Source organism: Mytilus californianus, unplaced genomic scaffold, assembly GCF_021869535.1.
Source record: "Mytilus californianus isolate M0D057914Y unplaced genomic scaffold, xbMytCali1.0.p SCAF_3, whole genome shotgun sequence".
In the NCBI taxonomy this organism is placed as follows: Eukaryota; Metazoa; Mollusca; class Bivalvia; order Mytilida; family Mytilidae; genus Mytilus; species Mytilus californianus.
Window position 1 is genome coordinate 17,026,737 of NW_026262679.1, and position 19,181 is coordinate 17,045,917.

The 19,181-nt window shown below is 33.3% G+C and overlaps 1 protein-coding gene across 5 annotated transcripts in view; it reads left to right on the forward strand.

The window, feature by feature from the left end:
- Positions 1-335: 335 nt before the first annotated feature.
- LOC127734025 (semaphorin-2A-like) overlaps positions 336-19,181 on the forward strand; it is a 134,289-nt gene continuing 115,443 nt past the window's right edge. For 4 of the 5 annotated variants that reach the window (XM_052243579.1, XM_052243580.1, XM_052243576.1 and 1 more), the window contains exons 1-2: positions 336-451; positions 17,290-17,337. In XM_052243579.1, the coding sequence (XP_052099539.1) occupies positions 432-451; positions 17,290-17,337 (68 nt within the window). In that variant the 5' untranslated portion in view covers positions 336-431. Of the gene's footprint in view, positions 452-6,731; positions 6,772-17,289; positions 17,338-19,181 lie in introns of those variants that run through there. The other variant, XM_052243578.1, reaches the window with a different exon arrangement.

Sequence of the window (19,181 nt, forward strand, 5' to 3'; positions counted from 1 at the left end):
ATTACATGATTTATTAAACTGTAGTCTGCATTTTAAACAGGGAAAAATAATGACCTTTCGGGTTATCATTTTACGTCTTGAAGCACACATTCATTGAAAATTGTTACGTCCGGGTTGATTCTTTAAAAGAAAGACATATCTTTCTGAAAGAAAATAACTCAATAAAAGTATAAAATACAACAGAAAGATCGAACTCTCCACTGCTGAGGGAATGAACATAAAACTATTATAACTATTATTATTCGTCTGATTGGTGAAGCAAGCTCAACCTTGATTGTAATATTTTGCTGCATTTGATATTATCTCCACTAATATTATTTAGAAGCATGACTGTATAAGATCATAATTACTAGATCGTATTAAACGACTACAAGTATCGATTATTTATTTTTAGATGCAGGTTCTTCCTTGTTGAATAATACAGATTTTAGATGGACTGTCAATCAAAAAGGTACGAAATTTACATTTAATCATTTAGCATTGCTTTAATATTTCATGTAACAAAATTTAATGCATTGTGAAAAAAACCCAATTAATAAAAGTAAGTATCCAAAAAGCATATTTAATTGTCTTAATTCTAAATCGACAGACACGGATCATTTGTGATATCTCAACATTTTTCCATAAAGGTTTTGTGTAAGCTCGTAACCAATATTCACTGTAAATATTTTTCATAAGCAAATGTATAAAAGTTATCAGATGTTTATGAGTATTCCAAGATTTGCATATTTTAATTGTTTCCATCTTGAATGCAAAATTCTCTTTTTCTAATCTAGGATGACATTTTTCTGCAAGTTCACAACATTGTACTACATGTAAACAAATATACAAACAAAACATCGAATAAATGACCTGCGCAAGTTCAGCTAAGAATTAGAATATCAAATATGAAAGAGAAATATGAAACCTGTAGTCAATCATTTCTTATTATGTTAAAACAACCGACATTTAAATGTTGTACTAGCATTCGTAGGCTGAAAACATTACACGCTGTCGACGAAATGACGATATATTCACCTTCAAAAGTTGGACATTAAATCTGGATAAATCTGGTCATATTTGTATTCTTGTCTTTCATTTTTGCTTATGTAATTTGTCTACAGATTGTCTATATACCATTTTGTTTATCTTTGTTGAAATAGTTATTTGTTTTTATAGTGATTAAGATTATAACACAATGTTGACGGCTGTACCCCAGTTTTTGACATTTTCAGCTCATTTGGCCATTAGGGCCAAGTGAGCTGTTCTCATCACTTGGCGTCCGTTGTCCGTCGTCGTCGTCCGTCTTCGTCGTCCGTCGTCGTTAACTTTTTACATTTTTAACTTCTTCTAGAGAACCACTGAATGGAATGAAATTAAACATGGTATGAATGTTCCTTATGAGGTGCTGACCAAGTTTTTTTTACTTTGTAGCCCATCCTTTATTCAAGATGGCCGCCAGCGGAGACTTCGTTTAACATAGGACCCTATGGACAATACATACAAATGTCTTCTTTTAGAGAACCACTGAATGGAATAAAACCAAACATGGCATGAATGTGCCTTACGAGGTGCTGACTAAGTGTTGTTTCTTTGAAGCCGATTAATCTTCCAAGATGGCCGCCAGCGGGGGACTTCGTTTAACATAGGACCCTATGGGAACTACATACAAATGTCTTCTTTTAGAGAACCACTGAATGGAATGAAACCAAACATGGCATGAATGTTCCTTATGAGGTGCTAACCAAGTGTTGTAGCTTTGTAGGCGATTAATCTTGAAGATGGCCGCCAGCGGGGGACTTCGTTTAACATAGGACCCTATGGACAATACATACAAATGTCTTCTTTTAGAGAACCACTGAATGGAATAAAACCAAACATGACATGAATATTCCTTATGAGGTGCTGACCAAGCGTTGTTACTTTAAAGCCGATCCATCATCCAAGATGGCCGCCAGAGGGGGACTTAGTTTAACATAGAACCCTATTGACAATACATTTAAATGTCTTCTTTTAGAGAACCACTAAATGACATGAAACCAAACATGGCATGAATGTTCCTTATGAGGTGCTGACCAATTGTTGTAACTTTGTAGGCGATCAATCATCCAAGAAGGCTGCCAGCGGGAAACGTAGTTTAACATAGGACTCTATGTGAAAAACAAACAAAAGTCTTCTTTTGAAGAACCACTTAATGGAATGAAACCAAACATGGCATGAATGTTACTTATGAGGTGCTGATCAAGTGTTGTTACTTTGTAGCAAATCCACCAACCAAGATGGCTGCCAACGGGGGACTTAGTTTAACAAAAGACCCTATTGGAAATATATACAAATGTCTTCTAGAAAAACGCTTAATGGATTGAAACCAAAAATGTTATGAATGTTTATTTTGAGGTGCTGACCAAGTGTTGTTACTTTGAAGCTGATTTGTCATCCAAGATGGCCGCCAGCAGGGGGAGGAAGTTTAACATAGGACCCTATGGGAAATACATACAAATGTTTTCGTCTAGAGAACCACTGAATAGAATGAGATGCTGACCAAGTGTTGTTACCTTGTTGCCGACCCATCATCCAAGATGCATGGCTGCCAGCAGGGGGAGGAAGTTTAACATAGGACCCTATGGGAAATACATACAAATGTTTTCTTCAAGAGAACCACTGAATAGGATGAGGTGCTGACCAAGTGTTGTTACTTTGTAGCCGAATCATCATCCAAGATGGCTGCCAGCAGGGGGAGGAAGTTTAACATAGGACCCTATGGGAAATACATACAAATGTTTTCTTCAAGAGAACCACTGAATAGAATGAGGTGCTGACCAAGTGTTGTTACTTTGTAGCCGAACCATCATCCAAGATGGCTGCCAGCAGGGAACTTAGTTTAACATAAGACCCTATGGGAAATACATATAAATGCTTCTTCTAGAGGAGCACTGAATGGAATGAAACCAAACATGGCATAAATGTTCCTTATGAAGTGCTGATGAAGACCTTAATACATGTATCTTTATAGATTGAGTTATTGAAACTGCAAAAATATCAAGAAAAGAAGATCTACACATAAGTCAACATGAGCAAAATTGTCAATAGACATCTTTTTTGGAGTTATTGTCCTTATAAAGTAATTTTCTACAATTTCAATGAATTTATTGGTAATTTATGTAAACTTTACAAAAGTCTTCTGCTTTTTATTAAATTACGGGACCAATATTAAACCAAATTTGGCCTCTTTTCATTATTAGGGTATCTGTTATGATTTTAATCAATTTTTAAATGATTTCGAAAACCAAAGTAGAATCAGGCGAGCGACACAGGCTCTTGAGAGCCTCTAGTTACCTACAATGTCTGTTTGTTTTGTTCACACATTGTTGTCAATATAAAATTGAGAGGTTTAGCTAGCTATAAAACCAAGTTTTATCCACCATTTTCTAGTTAAGGAAATACCTGTACCAAGTCAGGCATATTACAGTTGTTTTCCATTCGTTTGATGTGTTTGAGCTTTTGATTTTGCCATTTGATAAAGGACTTTTCGTTTTGAATTTTGCTTGGATTTCGGTATTTTTGTTATTTTACTTTTTATGCATATATCCAACTAATTTCCAGAATATACGATAAAACATTAAAAAAGCATCTATGGTTGTTCGCCATCATGACTGCTGGTACACGTGTAGTCCCTAAGAGTATTTCAAGCCCAGAAGTCATCACTCTTGTAGAGTACAGTATCATTGATAAGGTAATTTTGCTACGTTTGACTTGGTTTTCCATCTGGTGCGAATGTCTATTAGTCTTGTTTAGACAAAACGTTCATGATACCTTTTTAAAACCTACGAAATGATTCATCGAAACAGCATAAAGACGAATCGTCATTGTAGAAAGTAAAAATGTAGGAATAATAGAAGTAATGTCTGTTGAAATATCGTGTTAGTCTTTTACGATTAATAATGCGAATTTTGAATATGGTTATGAGGATTCATTGAAAATGAATGTTATTTTTGTTAGCTGCAACAATACAAACTCGATGCATAGTAAAATCAGATTATTACATGGCATTTTTCATATCAGATGTATTACCAGCCAAAGAGCCGAAGTCTCGAGGGCTGATAATATATCTGATATGAAAAAAGTAAAATAACAAAAATACCGAACTCCAAGGAAAATTCAAATCGGAAAGTTTCTCATCAAATGGCAAAATCAAAAGCTCACACACATCAGTAATTGGTCGTTTATGATGCAAATGCGAATTCCTTTCAACCTTTTAGGTCAGGTCAAAATAACACTCGAGATTTAACATTAAGAAAAAAAAAAGATGATTATTATGGATTATTGATACTATATCTTTCCCTTCATTTTAAGTCCTTCTGAAATTCAAGATTATTTTAACATTGGACCCTATCGTGAATGACTTGTTAATGTATTGAAATTGGACCAGAGTATCTGTGTCTCAAATTTGCTTTATCACCAGATATTTACCAGTGATGAACAAAACAACGAGTGCCTTTAACCTACACACGTAAACATTCTTTATCAATCGACGTATTCCCCACTTTTGTTTATATTAATTAATCGTCGTATTTATTAGGGTTGATTTTTGTACTGTTGGTTACTTGTTCATCTGGTTTCATTTTGACCTGGAATTAAGGTTATTAATTTCTCTCACCTAAATTTTTATTTTCGAGAAGTATTACAAAACTGGAAGATATGATATGCATGGATGATGATGCGACATATTTATCAAAGATTATGACCACTATGGGTTATAAATTTGAAAGCTGGATCCTAAAAATAGATGTGGTGTATTAATTGATAGCTAAAAACTTATTTACATTATTTCCTTCACGCACTTTGCAAAAGCCAGAGCAAAGTAGGAGTTTTAATCCTTTTGTCCTTCATCTCAGAGTCACAGCGGGATCTTAAAACACAGCAACGCTTTGACATTAGCAGGAAATGTTTGTTTAATGTCGATGCATCTCAATACTAGTGTTTTAACTTTTATTAATAAACTTCTTATTTATGATATTTATTGTGCTATGAGATTGTAAAAACAGACTACTATTACTCTTTATTTATAACAAATGGTTTCATATATTTCGGTGCAAATAAATGCATAGTTAAGCCAGGTTCAAACGTACTATGCAAAAAGAAAACATACTCCTTAGAACTTCCATATTTCGTACTCGTTCTTCCAACATACTTTACATAATTATCAGCATATAATTTAAACAGAAGCTTCTCTATTCAAAACAAGCGATCTATATAAATCACATCTTTATATTTTTTTTATAAAAAGATAAGAACAACATACATAAGCGAGCATATCATTTGTTTCTGTAAACATATAGAATGTTATATTTTTAGACCTGTCGGCCATGTAAGTCGGCAGGCGGGGTCATCGGACACAGTTTTTAAACAAAATACCCCAATGATGATTGTGGCTGAAAAAAACGAACACAAAAAATAATGTTTGTTTTTAGTTCAGTATGGTTATGAATCAAAGCGACAGCAGATTACCTATGTTCAAATCTCGTATATCGTTTAGGAAGAAACAAATCAAGGTAACAAACATAAACTGAGGGAATTATACCGACTCCAAAGGGAGCGAGACTGAGTGTGTCGACAGGGTAAGCGTCTTTCTCTATGCACAAATCACCCGCCATGCAAATTCGCACTCAGTAAACATGTCACAGTTAGAAATAGGACTTAATCTGTATAATTACATATCAGACTTGTTGAATAGTAATTTAAGATCTGTGACCATAAAATTGTGGCTAGTGAGTTCAGACACCGACACATCGTAACTCAACCTGTTCGTGATTGTGACTTAAAATGTGTAGTGTCAATGTTAGTGGTTTTTCCTAATAACTCCGTTGAAGCAGTTTTTGTGTAAGGAGCACATCTTTGTAAATGAAGTCCGTATAATGTGAACATGCATGACCGTAATGTATTAATTGAGATATGGTAACGCCATACGATGGTGCAGAGTGTGTGTTTCTGTTGTGAAATGGGACGTTGACAATTGAAAAGTTGAACTCCCCACTTTTGTTATAGATTCTTGCTTGAAGTCGCCCATTTATGTCAATATCCAGGGAAAGATAAAGATGTAAAACATACCTTCTACTTCTAGTATTGCCTTCAATTTCACTGCACAACCCTGATATCATTATATCAGGGTTTTATTAGATAGATTTACTCATTGGAATGTGGGTTTTTGATTGACAGAACATCATCAATATATCTGAAAAAAGTAAAATAACAAAAATACCGAACTCCAAGGAAAATTCAAAACGGAAAGTCCCTCAAATGGCAAAATCAGAAGCTCTAACACATTAAAAGAATGGAAAACCACTGTCATATTCCTGACTTGGTACAGGCATTTCCTTATTTAGAAAATAGTGGATAAAACCTGGTTTTATAGCTAGCTAAACCTCTCACTTGTATGACAGTCGAATAAAATTCCATTATATTGATAACAATGTGTGAACAAAACAAAGAGACATATTAGGTAAAAATGTCAAAAAATAGGGGTACAGCAGTCAACACGTGAAATTAAAGAACTTTACAAGATGCGTTTTTGTCCTTGAGAAGTTTCTGTATGAATTCTGCTTCATGCATCTATATATATAACGTGTTTTTAAATCAAACTGAATTTGTTATTTCCAAATAATTAAATTCCCAGAAATGATATCATAAAAAGAGAACTATATCTAAATAACCCTTTAACTTTGATAACAGTTGTGTAAAACAAATATTTACCTGGTAAATCGATATTTGTGTAGCTGTTTGGACGTATTAAAGGTAAGGAAAGTTGAATTTTATATCAGGGTAGAAAGAGGCTATCTTTTATGCATGTGTTTCAATGTTTTTTTTGTGTATAAAACCGTCGTGATTTATTGTGATAAGAAGTATTTTATATAATTGTGTGAACTGCTGTGGAAGTAAGCTTCTAGTATCAGACGTTACAGCAATAATCAGCTTGGTATATATATGTACATGAAGTCTCACCAAATGCTTTTGTAACTGCTTTTTTGTGTGAAAAACCCAATATCATTCACTTATAATTTTGTGGAGGTTTCAACATAAAATATGCGAATTTGGACAATGTACCGATGAATATTGCTGACATATCGGAAATGAAGCTGCATTATACTATGCAAATGTTATACATCTCATAACGTCTGCTTTGGCGCGAGTTGAATTCGGTTATTTTAGTTGTCCGCCTAAAATTAATTGAATTATCATAGAAATAGTAACATTGATAGATATTGAATGAACAAAGGTGTTTTTGCAATAGAAGCTTGCCAGAGAATAAATATTCAGTCAACTTTGATCGAGGTATCGGAACTTTAATATATTTTAATAATTTCTTATTTTTCAATGATAATTTGAAAACAGTATTTTATAAATCATTTGAATGCCAAAGAAGTGACTACTGGGCGGATGATGTTCTTTGTGATTATCTATTTGCAGCGGTAACGGCGTAGTGCTAAGAATGTGACAATAACACTTCATTGTAAAATGTTGCGTCCGAATTGCTTTTCTGACAAAAGTTTTTTTATTTTTTGCCAGTTTAGTTTGTCTATCACAAAAAAGGAGAACAAACTTAAGGGTAACATTTATGTTATTGGCATGAATAAGTCGATTGGCTTTCAAATTTTATCATTTTGTTTTACTGGAATTTTAAATGTAAACGGAATATTTTTGTTTGGGTATATGTTACATTTAACTTGTTGTATAGTATAATACTACTTATAACGAGACAATTTTAAATCGATTAATAATCAGCAGCAATTGTGATAAATACAAGGTATCAAGTATTAACCTAGACAAAACAAATGTCAATAGACAAAACAAATGTTTAAAATAGATATGACTTGTCTGTTACTTGAACAGTCTTTCATAACTTTAAATTTGTAATAACAATTGTTTATGTCATGACAGGACAAAACAGGTAATCATATACTTATTTGTGCAGTCCTAAAAAAGATACCAAAGGGACATTCAAACTCATAGGTCGAACAAAAACAGACAAAGCAATGGCTAAAAAAGAAAAATAAACCTACGAAAACAACAGTACACAAAACACAAAATAGAAAACTAAAGACTGATCAACACGAACTCCAACAAAAACTTGGGGTGATCTCAGGTTCTTCGGAAGGGTAAGCAGATCCTACTCCACTTGTGGCACCCGTCATATTAGTACGAACCCGATGAAAAGTCTAATTAGGTAGGTCACATTCGAAAAAAAAGGGGACGGGATTGTAGTTACGACAATTGGGACATTTCTGTTGTCATCTGTGAAACAGATATTCCATAACGGTCAACCAACTCGCGGTGGCGTCCGTAAAATCTACGAAGGAATGATGTCAACTTCACCACTTGGAACTCTTGGTTTAATAGCTTCCTCAGTTGAACGGCGAACGCGTGGACTTGACAGATAAATGTCATTCTATCGACACAAAAAGTACCCGTATGTAAAATGTTCACGCCCATAAACAGTGTCACCTTTATTTTTTTCTCGTTGTCTTTTAGAACGATGTCCCGTTTTTTTTAGGAAATTAAAACATTAAATTAACTGAAACATAGAATAGTAAGAGTAGAAAACAAATTTAAAGATATATTTTTACATGAATGGTTATGCATGATATGCCTGCAATGTGAGCAATGTCCTTTAATCCGAGATTGAAAATGAGTTTGTTTCCTATGTCAAAATGGCGTGTTTCCAATGTTCATATTTTTAAACAAAACAAAAGCTGACACAATTGCGTGTCCGGCCATGACTATGTAAATTATTGATTTTGGTAGCTTATTTATTGACATTTACTGTTATATAAGTGGCTATACGTTACCATCCATCGTGACAAAAGTAGGATGTTTTTGATGTGTACATCTCCCGAATGTTATGTATTAAATTTTTTTCGGTAAAAATCAATGTTATCTTCATTATATTTCCATGCATACACAAGTAATAACAACAAATACAATTTTTATAAAACTTATAAATTAAACAGACATATTTAATTGTCTGTCTTAGCAAAAATTCGTGTAAATGAAGTTGATGGGCCGTTTTATAATTCAAGCACAGCAGACAAACACATGGTCGTTCTTTGATGTTAGTTTATTTAAAATGCACTTATTTGTCCCCGCATACTTAGCAATAACCACTATTTTGTTATTATTGTTTAACAGTAAATATAATAAGTATTTATAGAGGGTATGCTATTGCTTTCCAGAGTAATATAATACACCTTGCCTAAAAAATTAGCCTAGATAGGTCCCTATATAAAATTGAGGTGTATAATATAATGATATATAATCATGTAAATTTACTATGTTCACATTATAGCTGGCTGCATTTTTTGCATTTAATATATTTTATAAATATACATAGAGAACAATGGAGTAGATGTACATAGGTTCAATTTCCACCCTAGGCATTAATTTTAATAGGTGGGTGCAAGCGGGCAGATTGGCCTAGTGTCCCCGCATTTACTCCGTTGTTCCTATGTCTCAAAATTCTGCTCGCTCTGGCTACGTCCAACATCTTTTTTTTCTAAGTATAGAGCAGCTCCCCACAAGTTAAGTAAGAGGTCACTTTATATATAGTCCAGCGGCTAAGTCCTGTCTTTTCTTGTCTCTTTTCTTTTCTTATTTTTTCTGAGTCTAGAGCGACTCTTGTAAGCCATCCACAAAGCCTCCAAACCACAACTCCTCATTTTCATATGCTGCCTGAAAACAACGTACCGGTTTTGTTCATTGTTGATGTCTGTAAAGTGACTTATAACTGCTAACAGCAACATTATTTGAACTTTGGTGGACACTTGTCTCATTGTCAATCAAACGCATCTCCTTATTGAAGTATGGGTTATTTGAAGTAGATGACTAACAAACATTCAATCCTTTAAAAAAAAAAAAATCTGCAATGATTTACATGTTGTCATTTTAAAATTTCAGTTTATATATATTTCAACAATAAATTTGGTTGTATAAATGGTGTCACTATATTTGTAATTGTCCACTGTAAACACTGTTAACACTTCACTTCCCTAATTTAAAGTATATATGTACTGATTCCAGATTGATATTTTGGGCTATTAAAAATGAACTGTCAATTCAAAAATTATTAATGGTTTTTATTAATGCGAATAATAATTCAGTAAGTATTGCAGTAACACTAGCATTCTGATATCTGATACATATATAGTTGTATGCAACTTTTTTTTGAAATGGTAATAATCTAGTTTTGTTGTGGACCTAAAAAAAGTTAGCAAAATTGTTAGTATTTAAACCACATTGAGGCCTAGGAAACGTAGAGTGCAGAGTTTGACAAACTAAATACTGTAAACTCAAAAATTATTGTGAGATTTTTATTTATTCAAAGAATGCGACTTGGTGATTATCGCAATAATAAAAACTCGCATTCTGATATCTGGTACTATGCAGATTTTCCTGAAATCGCAATAATCAATCTCGCTTGTTTGTCCATTTTACAAAAATTCCATTAACAAATGTACGCAATAATTTCTGAATTGATAGTATTCAAATCATGCAGATTTGTTTTGTTTTGTATTTAAATTGCCTTTGCCCTTTTAGAGCAGTTAAATATGAATTTGGATTAAATTTGAAGTTGATTCAGTAAATTTTATTTCACAATTACTCTTTATAATTTCTTAAAAGCATATTCAGACTCTATTTACTGATTATTGGTGATCACCTTAACTTCATTCATTATTCAATCAATAATTTAATTAAAGGATTCTTTCCATTTGTTGAAATTTAACAGTTACTTGTAGTACTTTTGAATTCAAATTTAAGAAAAATATTTCACAAACTTGTATTGACAGAAATAATGTGAACTGTATGTTATCATATTGCATTTTAGATTTTTGTTCAGTTTACTTTGCATTTATTATAATGTTTTCAATCCATTTCTGGCTTTTAAGATTTTTGGATTTTTTCTCTTAATGTAGAGCCAGTACTGCAGAGCTTGTACATCTTAAATAGTGTCTAATCTTAAAGCAGGTATAATAAAAATGTAAAAATTCTGTCCACTGCAAATAATCTTTTTTCCGTACTGCATGTGTACTATATCAATTTCATACCACATCTTCTTATTTTTATTATAACTAACTACAAAATGAAAGTATCAGAAATCATAAGGGAAAAAAGTAGGTGTTAGATACTTTAAGATGGGAAAACATGATTACTATTATTTATTAGTTGTAGTTGGCTTTCAAACTAGCGTTCATTTCTCTGAACTAGTATACATTATTGTTAAGGGGCCAATTGAAGCCAACATCAGGGTGCAGGATTATCTCGCTGCATTGAAGACCCATTGGTGGTTTTGAGCTGTTTTCTGCTCTTTGGCCGTACGGCCTGCAAGAATGAGAAAAATCCATACCGTATAGTTGGTTTTAAAAGGCCCCGGCATGAAAAATATGAAACAATTCAATTGAAAGAATTAACGGCCTAGTTTGTAACAAAACAATTAACGAAAAACAAATATGACAGACATGGACCAACGACATCCACTGAACTACAGGCTCCTGATTTGGGACAGGCACTTAAATAATGTGGCGGGGTTAAACATATTTGTGAGCGCTCAAGCCTCCCTAACCATGGACAGTGGTGTAATTGCACAAATAAGAACAAACTATGAAAATCAGTTGAAAAAGGCTTAACTCATCATATCTTTACAAAGCAGAAAAACATCAAACATAAATTCAGAATTAACATTAAAAAGGACAATAAGTACAGATCTGATATTACTAGCAGTTACTGACAGCTAGTTCACAGCCAATAACAACTAATAAAAAAGTTATGTATCTAAGACTAAAATATTAATCAGTACACATCCAACACCCAATGGATTTATGTAAAGACGTCATTAACAGTTAGAGAAAAACATGACCATTGGCAATGCCAAAATAAAGGTATCAACAGATTGTAGAACCGTTAAAGTGCATATGTGTATAACAAAACTATTTAGTATGAATTTAATTGACTGACAACATAATCAATCTTTATACCAATGAAAGCAATATTCGAAGATCTAATTACAGTGTTGAATTGGTAACTTTTAGAATAAGTTTATTTAAAGGATTGATAAGTTCATCCAGATCGTATAAAAATTTTCGGGCTCGGTAAACAACATCATTGTAACATTTAAGATGTGCTATTCCGTCTGAAATAAGTTTTTTACAGGTACAGCCAAACTCGCAAACCAAATCTTTGTATCTATGGAAGAATTTAGTAGAAGGTTTTAAGTACTTTGTGGTAACGAAATCCCTGACTTAATAATTTACCAGTATTACATAGATTACGCTCTTAAACTAAATCCAAAACGCCACTATAAACACGGGCATACCAAAAGAGTTAGTATATATAAACACCGTAAGATGGTGCCAGAGGAACATCACCGTCCAAAAAAAGGAATATTAACAATAGGGAAAGAAAAAACATCCCTTTTGTCGTACATTTTTGCGAAATTATAGTAGTAGAACACTGACTAGCGGCCAAGTTGAAACTATATTTTACGGAATTTTTGTGTAGTTTAGGAAACCAATACATAGTTGGGACCTTCTAATGTTCAGAAGAGGCATTTAAGCTGAGCTGTGGTTGTTACATGATTATTTACTATAGGACTCTCTGTGGAGCGTATGGCCTTGAATGTAGTTGAATGTATTGATTCATACTTAAGGACTTCCGTATAGTATTTACGTTATACCACCACCACATTGTTGGCTGCTTTGTCGGCCGATACGAACACAAAACGCTTTGCGAGTACTTGAATTTTGTTTTTAATCCTAGAAATGGGCGTTTTATTTATTCTTTTATTTATTTCTAAATTATTTTCGGAATGTGATATGCGAATATCGACAATATTCAGACATTTATTCAAATAGGAATCAAGTGACTATTTGTCCAATTTCTTCCGTTTACACCATTTTTTACAATAGGATGAAAGGGCATCTTTAATAACTTGTAGACACTCTTCCCAATTTATTTTCGACGGTGGACGATATTTTGGTCCTATTTTCAGAAAGTTTATAACCTCTCGGTCTTGGACGATATTGAGGTCCCCTGTAATTACATGGCCATAGGGATCATATCTAAACTCTTATGTTTCACAGTCTCATGTCGAATGAGAATGAGAAATTATAGGTGGCTCTATGTTATCAAAATATGGAGGAATAAAGTTTTGAAAGGTAGAGTCATGCAAAATACTAGACAAATTAATAAAATCAATACCTCTATTAATGTAACTTATTTTTATGAAATACTTTTTATGATGTTCAGGTTTGTCAATTTGAGGGAACAGTCTATGGTGACAAAAGGCTGTAATAATTCGATATGTGAAAAACGATAATGTATCACACTCGTTATAAATATTATGTAATTTACTAATTGGTATTTGACCCAGTTTACATAATAATTGATGTCTACTCTTGTTTTTAAATATAGATAAAATAATCATCAAGTGTTAAATGTACCCCTATTTTTGACATTTTTACCTAATATGTCTGTTTTTTTTTGTTCACACATTGTTGTCAATATAATGGAATTTTATACGACTGTTATACAAGTGAGAGGTTTAACTAGCTATAAAACCAGGTTTTATCCACCATTTTCTACATAAGGAAATGCCTGTACCAAGTCAGGAATATGACAGTTGTTTTCCATTCGTTTGATGTGTTTGAGCTTTTAATCTTGCCATTTGATAAGGGACTTTCCGTTTTGAATTTTTCTTCGAGTTCGGTATTTTTTGTTATTTTTACTTTTTAGAACGAAGTTTATTTCGTTGATTGCGGTTAAAGCGTTTGCCATAAGACCTATGATTGCGTTGTCCTTTATCAACAATAATCACGATATCAATAGAGGAATATTTAGATATGTGTCCTTAACCCATAATATTGTCATTTAGACCTAGGGGATACGCTGTCTGTAGTCGTCTAATCCAATCAATTCGCAAAGTTTAAGGGAATCTTCAAACTGTTTATGTGATTGTCCTGGTTGTTTTTGGACGGTTTGGAGTGGTTGGAATTTTATAAATTTAATATTGTGTTTGTGTTTTTCTTAATGTTTGTACATTAAACTTTTGAATTTCTTAGGTCTGCGGAAGCGGTATAGATGTTCTTGTGTTCGTTTGAAAAATTCACATCCAGTTTGCCCTACATATTGAAAATTACATTTCGGTTTTTTCATGTTACAAGATATATGAGGCTTTGGGTTTTTTAAGTAATGTCACATGAAAAAGAAAGAGAAAATCCAATTGCAACTGATGATTACAGTTTGTTCTTATCTTGCACTGTTACACCACTGTCACAGGTTAGGGGAGGGTCAAGCGCCCACACACATGATTAATCCCACCATATTCTGTATGTGCCTGCCCAGACGTAGGAAACTGAGATAACAGCAACTGTTATGCTCAAACCTATGGTTAACCTTTGTTGCATTTAAGGGTATGCAGTACCTGTTCCACTAGATAAATAGGCTGGTGAAGGTTAGAAAAGAAAACAAATGTTGAGACTAGAAAAAAAGTCTGGATATCCAACTATCTAATGATACATATTATATATATCGAAAAAAGAAATTAAGCGAAAACAATATCTCATGAATTAATAAGTTTTAAGCTAAACTAAATATGATTGTGGAGTAGAAACAAATAGGGGAATTTCAATCAATTGATAATGGTTTCAAAAAGTTGAAAGAAACTATACAACTACTTCCCGAAAGTTGAAAGAAACTTAATGTTGATAAGTGATTTTACCTCTCAACTGTGTATCATAACGTAACGTTTTATGTGAATTGTTTAAAGCAGATTGTACAGTTGCATGTAGATTATACAGTTGTTATAATTATCAATGATTGATGGAGTGTTTATTATTATAAGTTATAGGCTGCACTAGTCCACCTATGCTCAAATCCAACAAATCCATACATCACCCGCCATGCAAATCCAAACTGTATAACCATGATAACCCTGTCACATTTTGTATATACATGTCCCAAGTCTGAAGCCTGTAAATTCGTGAGGTGAATTAATTTAGTATAGTTTAAATACGCTTCAGTTGGACGCTGAATAGTTGTCTCATCGGCAACCATACCACCTCTCTTTAATTTTTACTTTCTACAAGTTCACACTAAAGTCTAAAGATCAGACAAGGTCTGCTTTCCTATTGTTTTAACATATTGTATGACTGGTAACAACAATAAAGAATTGAATGGCAGAGGAGAACATTATTGTTTGTATTCCATATATCTTTTTCTATACTAGTACACTTAGTGTACAAGTCAGGCCAGCGCCCATCTGTAAATACCCATTTTCTTCGTCGTTTTTTTTTTTGTATACATTACATTCAATACAATCAACAATGTATCTGACATGTTGGCCCAATAAAATAGATCAAACAGTTATTATTGTACATTAAAATCAAAGTTGTTCAGGTAAGATGAAAACTTCGTAAATAGCTGTTGATCTCAAACGTTGTTTACTAAGTAGATAAAAAGAAGATTAAGTACATGTGGTGAATTACCCCATTTTGAACCATTCTTCACTTTCATATACTCAAGTGATTTTTAAATGCACAAAGTTGACGAAGACATTTATTAACAATCATGCATAATACAAGCAAAGCTCATACTCGCATACTCGCATGTGCATTTCCATCCTCTATTCTACCAAGCGCACGTCAAACATGCCTTATTTTAATTTAACTACATAAATGTATGACCCTTAATTAAGGTTGAGTCTCTTTTCCCTATCCACTTGTATTAATGAACTCCAAAGACGTCCATTGCCGGATTTACGTATCTGGTGCAGTTTCTGATACATTTAACCACTAGCTTTTCTAAAAACGTGGCGATTTAGAACTGGCATCTTGTTTAATACTAGTTTTGTGGGATATTTTAATTTTGTTCTTTCAAGTTGCTCTTTCAAAGAGGTATCAAATCTCCGTAAGTCTTCTTACGTGTTTGGCGGACAATAAATTTGTATGATGAAATAATTTAAATAAAAAAAATACTTAACCTTCAGCACCATTCATGAAAATGTATTGCTTGGTGAAAATAATGCGTGTGTATCTGAATTCATTGCCGGTTCTGTTGGAGTCTCGTAGATCAATTATTAGTTTTTGCGAATAATTTACAGACTATGGCTTGTATTTTCGTTGATTTCTTTTTACTACTGATAACCTTTGATGATTTTCTCCTTTTTCCCTCATTATATTCTAAAAATTCATACTTAGGAAAATTGGTGTTTTTTTTATAAATTCTTGCGTTGATAATATTTGTGAAAAATATGAATACAATGATCACTATTATCATGATTGTTAATCTTTTTCGTATCTATTACAAGCAGCTCTTAAATGATTGTATTGTATCAAATGTCACAATGGTTGAATACAAATTTAAATATGTTATGAGGGACATTCAAAATGCCCAGACATTCTTATCTCTTACATTTTAGTCCCAATTGTGACATTTTGACTGAGTGTGAATTTACTCGGTGGTTGATACATGCGTAGCAGAAAACGCGTATCATGTCGACGCACCTGATCTCGCCCTTTTTGGAGTTCATGCGATGCCCTCGGTTTTTATTTGTTACCTTGATTTGTCTCTTTTTAACCAATTGACGAGATTTGAAAATCGGTACAATACTATCGACGTAATTATCATTACATGTTCATTTTTATGTTAAATTGCTTTAATCAGATTGAAAAGCATTCGATTTTATTGTGTGTATTTTCATTTTAAATAATGAGTAAACGTAAACAGTGGTTATGCCCAAACAGTAATGCAACTTTATCATTACAGACAATGTCGACTTCACACGCCACTTATTTATAAAAGCAGGTATTTGATAGATTTTTTGGTTCTATATTTCTGTAGACTCTACTGTAGAACCTATTGAAAAGACAACATATTTTGACATCTAGTTGTGTTTTAAAGGTGTAATTTCCATTGACGTATTTAAGTAAACGGAGTTGTTGGTTAAGCGTCTATGATAAGAGTAATCTAACAACGAAAAATAAAAGACATATAGAGGTCAAGACAATGTTTCAGTGGTAGTCTATTAAGAATATCAAGCTGTAGATAGTTCCATACGAATAAAACAAATATGACGAATGTTATACGATATGTATGCGTAGCGTAAAAATTTAGACCATGAAACAATCAAACACATTGGATAAGAAATCATTCCTGTCAACTAAGATTTTTCTCTTTCGACAATAAAACTGTTGTTATCGATTTCCGTCTACGTAAAGTAAATCTTATTGTAAATAACTTTTCTAATTTTTTCTGTTTATTTTTTAGTGTATTTGTCAATAAGAATATTAACTGTTTCAAGGTTATCCATTTTAGGTAAGTAGTTGTACATGTTAACGAAATTATAGAGTACATGCATTATGAGTATACAATATATTTGGAATTATTCCGTCATCATAATGTTGTCAACGTTTTAAAAGAATCTAAAAAAAAGGTAAGGCATATGGCTTTAAACCGCAATAAGAACTTACCATATTAGCGCATGTGTACCTGTTTCCGCGCTGTACTGATACCCTGTTACTTATTCGCTACTTATTTGTTCCTTATTCGAAATCGAAACGTTGCACGTTTTAACTGCTTTATTTTCGTGTCTCTGGTATTGGTTCTTGGTTCGAAGAGGTGAAATTACACTATTATCGCGTGGTACCGTTTCTGCGCTCGACTGATACCTTGTTTCTTATTCGTTCCTCATTCGCTTTTTATGCGTTGCATCTTTTAAATGCTTTCTTTTCTTTTCTTTTTTATCTCTGGTGTTAGTTTGTGATTCGTAGAGGTGAAATTACCCTTTAAGCGCGCATGTTACCATTTTTGCGCTGGACCGTTACCCTGTTACTTATTCGTTTCTTAATCGCTTTTCATACGTTGCACCTTTTTAATACTTTTTTTTCTTTTATTTTCATGTCTCTGCTGTAAGTTCGTGGTTCGTAGCGGTGAAATTATCCTATTAGCGCGTATGTACCCGTTTTTTCGCTCGACTGATACCCTCTTACTTACTCGTTCCTTATTCGCTTTTTTACGTTGCATCTTTTTAATGCTTTCTGTTCTTTTATTTTATTGTCTCTGGTGTTAGCTGTGGGTTTGTACATGAGAAATGACCCTATTAGCGCGTATGTATCCGTTTTAGCGCTCGACTGATACCCTGTTACTTATTCGTTCCTTATTCACGTTTTATACGTTGCATCTTTTTAATGCTTTCTTTTCTTTTATTTTCTTGTCTCTGGTGTTAGCTGTGGGTTTGTAGATGGGAAATGACCCTATTAGCGCGTATGTACCCGTTTCAGCGCCCAACTGATACCCTGTTAGTTAATCGTACCTTATTCGTTTGTAATACATTTGTTATACGTTGCACATTTAAAAAAAAATCATTTCAATTATCTTCTTGTATCTTGTTTTAGCTATGGGTTCTTAGAAGTGAAATTACATTATTAGCGCGTTTGTGCCGTTTCTGCGCTCAACTGATACCCTGTTTCTTATTCGTAACTTATTCGCTTTGTATACGTTGTATCTTTTATTTTCTTGTCTCTGATGTTAGCTGTGGGGTTGTAGATGGGAAATAACCCTTTTAGCACAGGTGTACCCGTTTCAGCGCTGGACTGATACACTGTCACTTATTCGTTCCTTATTCACTTTTTATACGTTGCACCTTTTTAATATTTTCGTTTCTTTTATTTTCATGTCTCTGGTGTTAGCTGTGGGTTCGCAGAGGTGAAATAACCCTATTAGCGCGTATGTACCCGTTTCAACGCTCGACTATACCCTGTTACTTATTCGCTACTTATTCGTTCCTTATTCACTTTTTATACGTTGCACCTTTTTAATGCTTTCTTTTCTTTTCTTTTCTTGTCTCGGTGTTAGCTGTGGGTTCGTAGAGGTAAAAGCACCCTTTTAAATGGGATTTAACTCTTTGTTATTACTTGGGTGCGTATGTCTGGGGCGATTTGGCAATGGGGCGAGTTGGTATGGATTCAAACTTACCTTAGTACTGTTTATTACTATCCCCTGCATTTATATTGTACTGAACTCGAGTTTTAATATACTTCCATTTTGCGTAGAAAAACCACTATAAGCACCACTCATTTTTATACGACCGTAAATTTATTTGCTGTAGTATTATGTTATGATGTTGTCTGCGTCTGCGTCTGACGACATTTTGGTTCGCA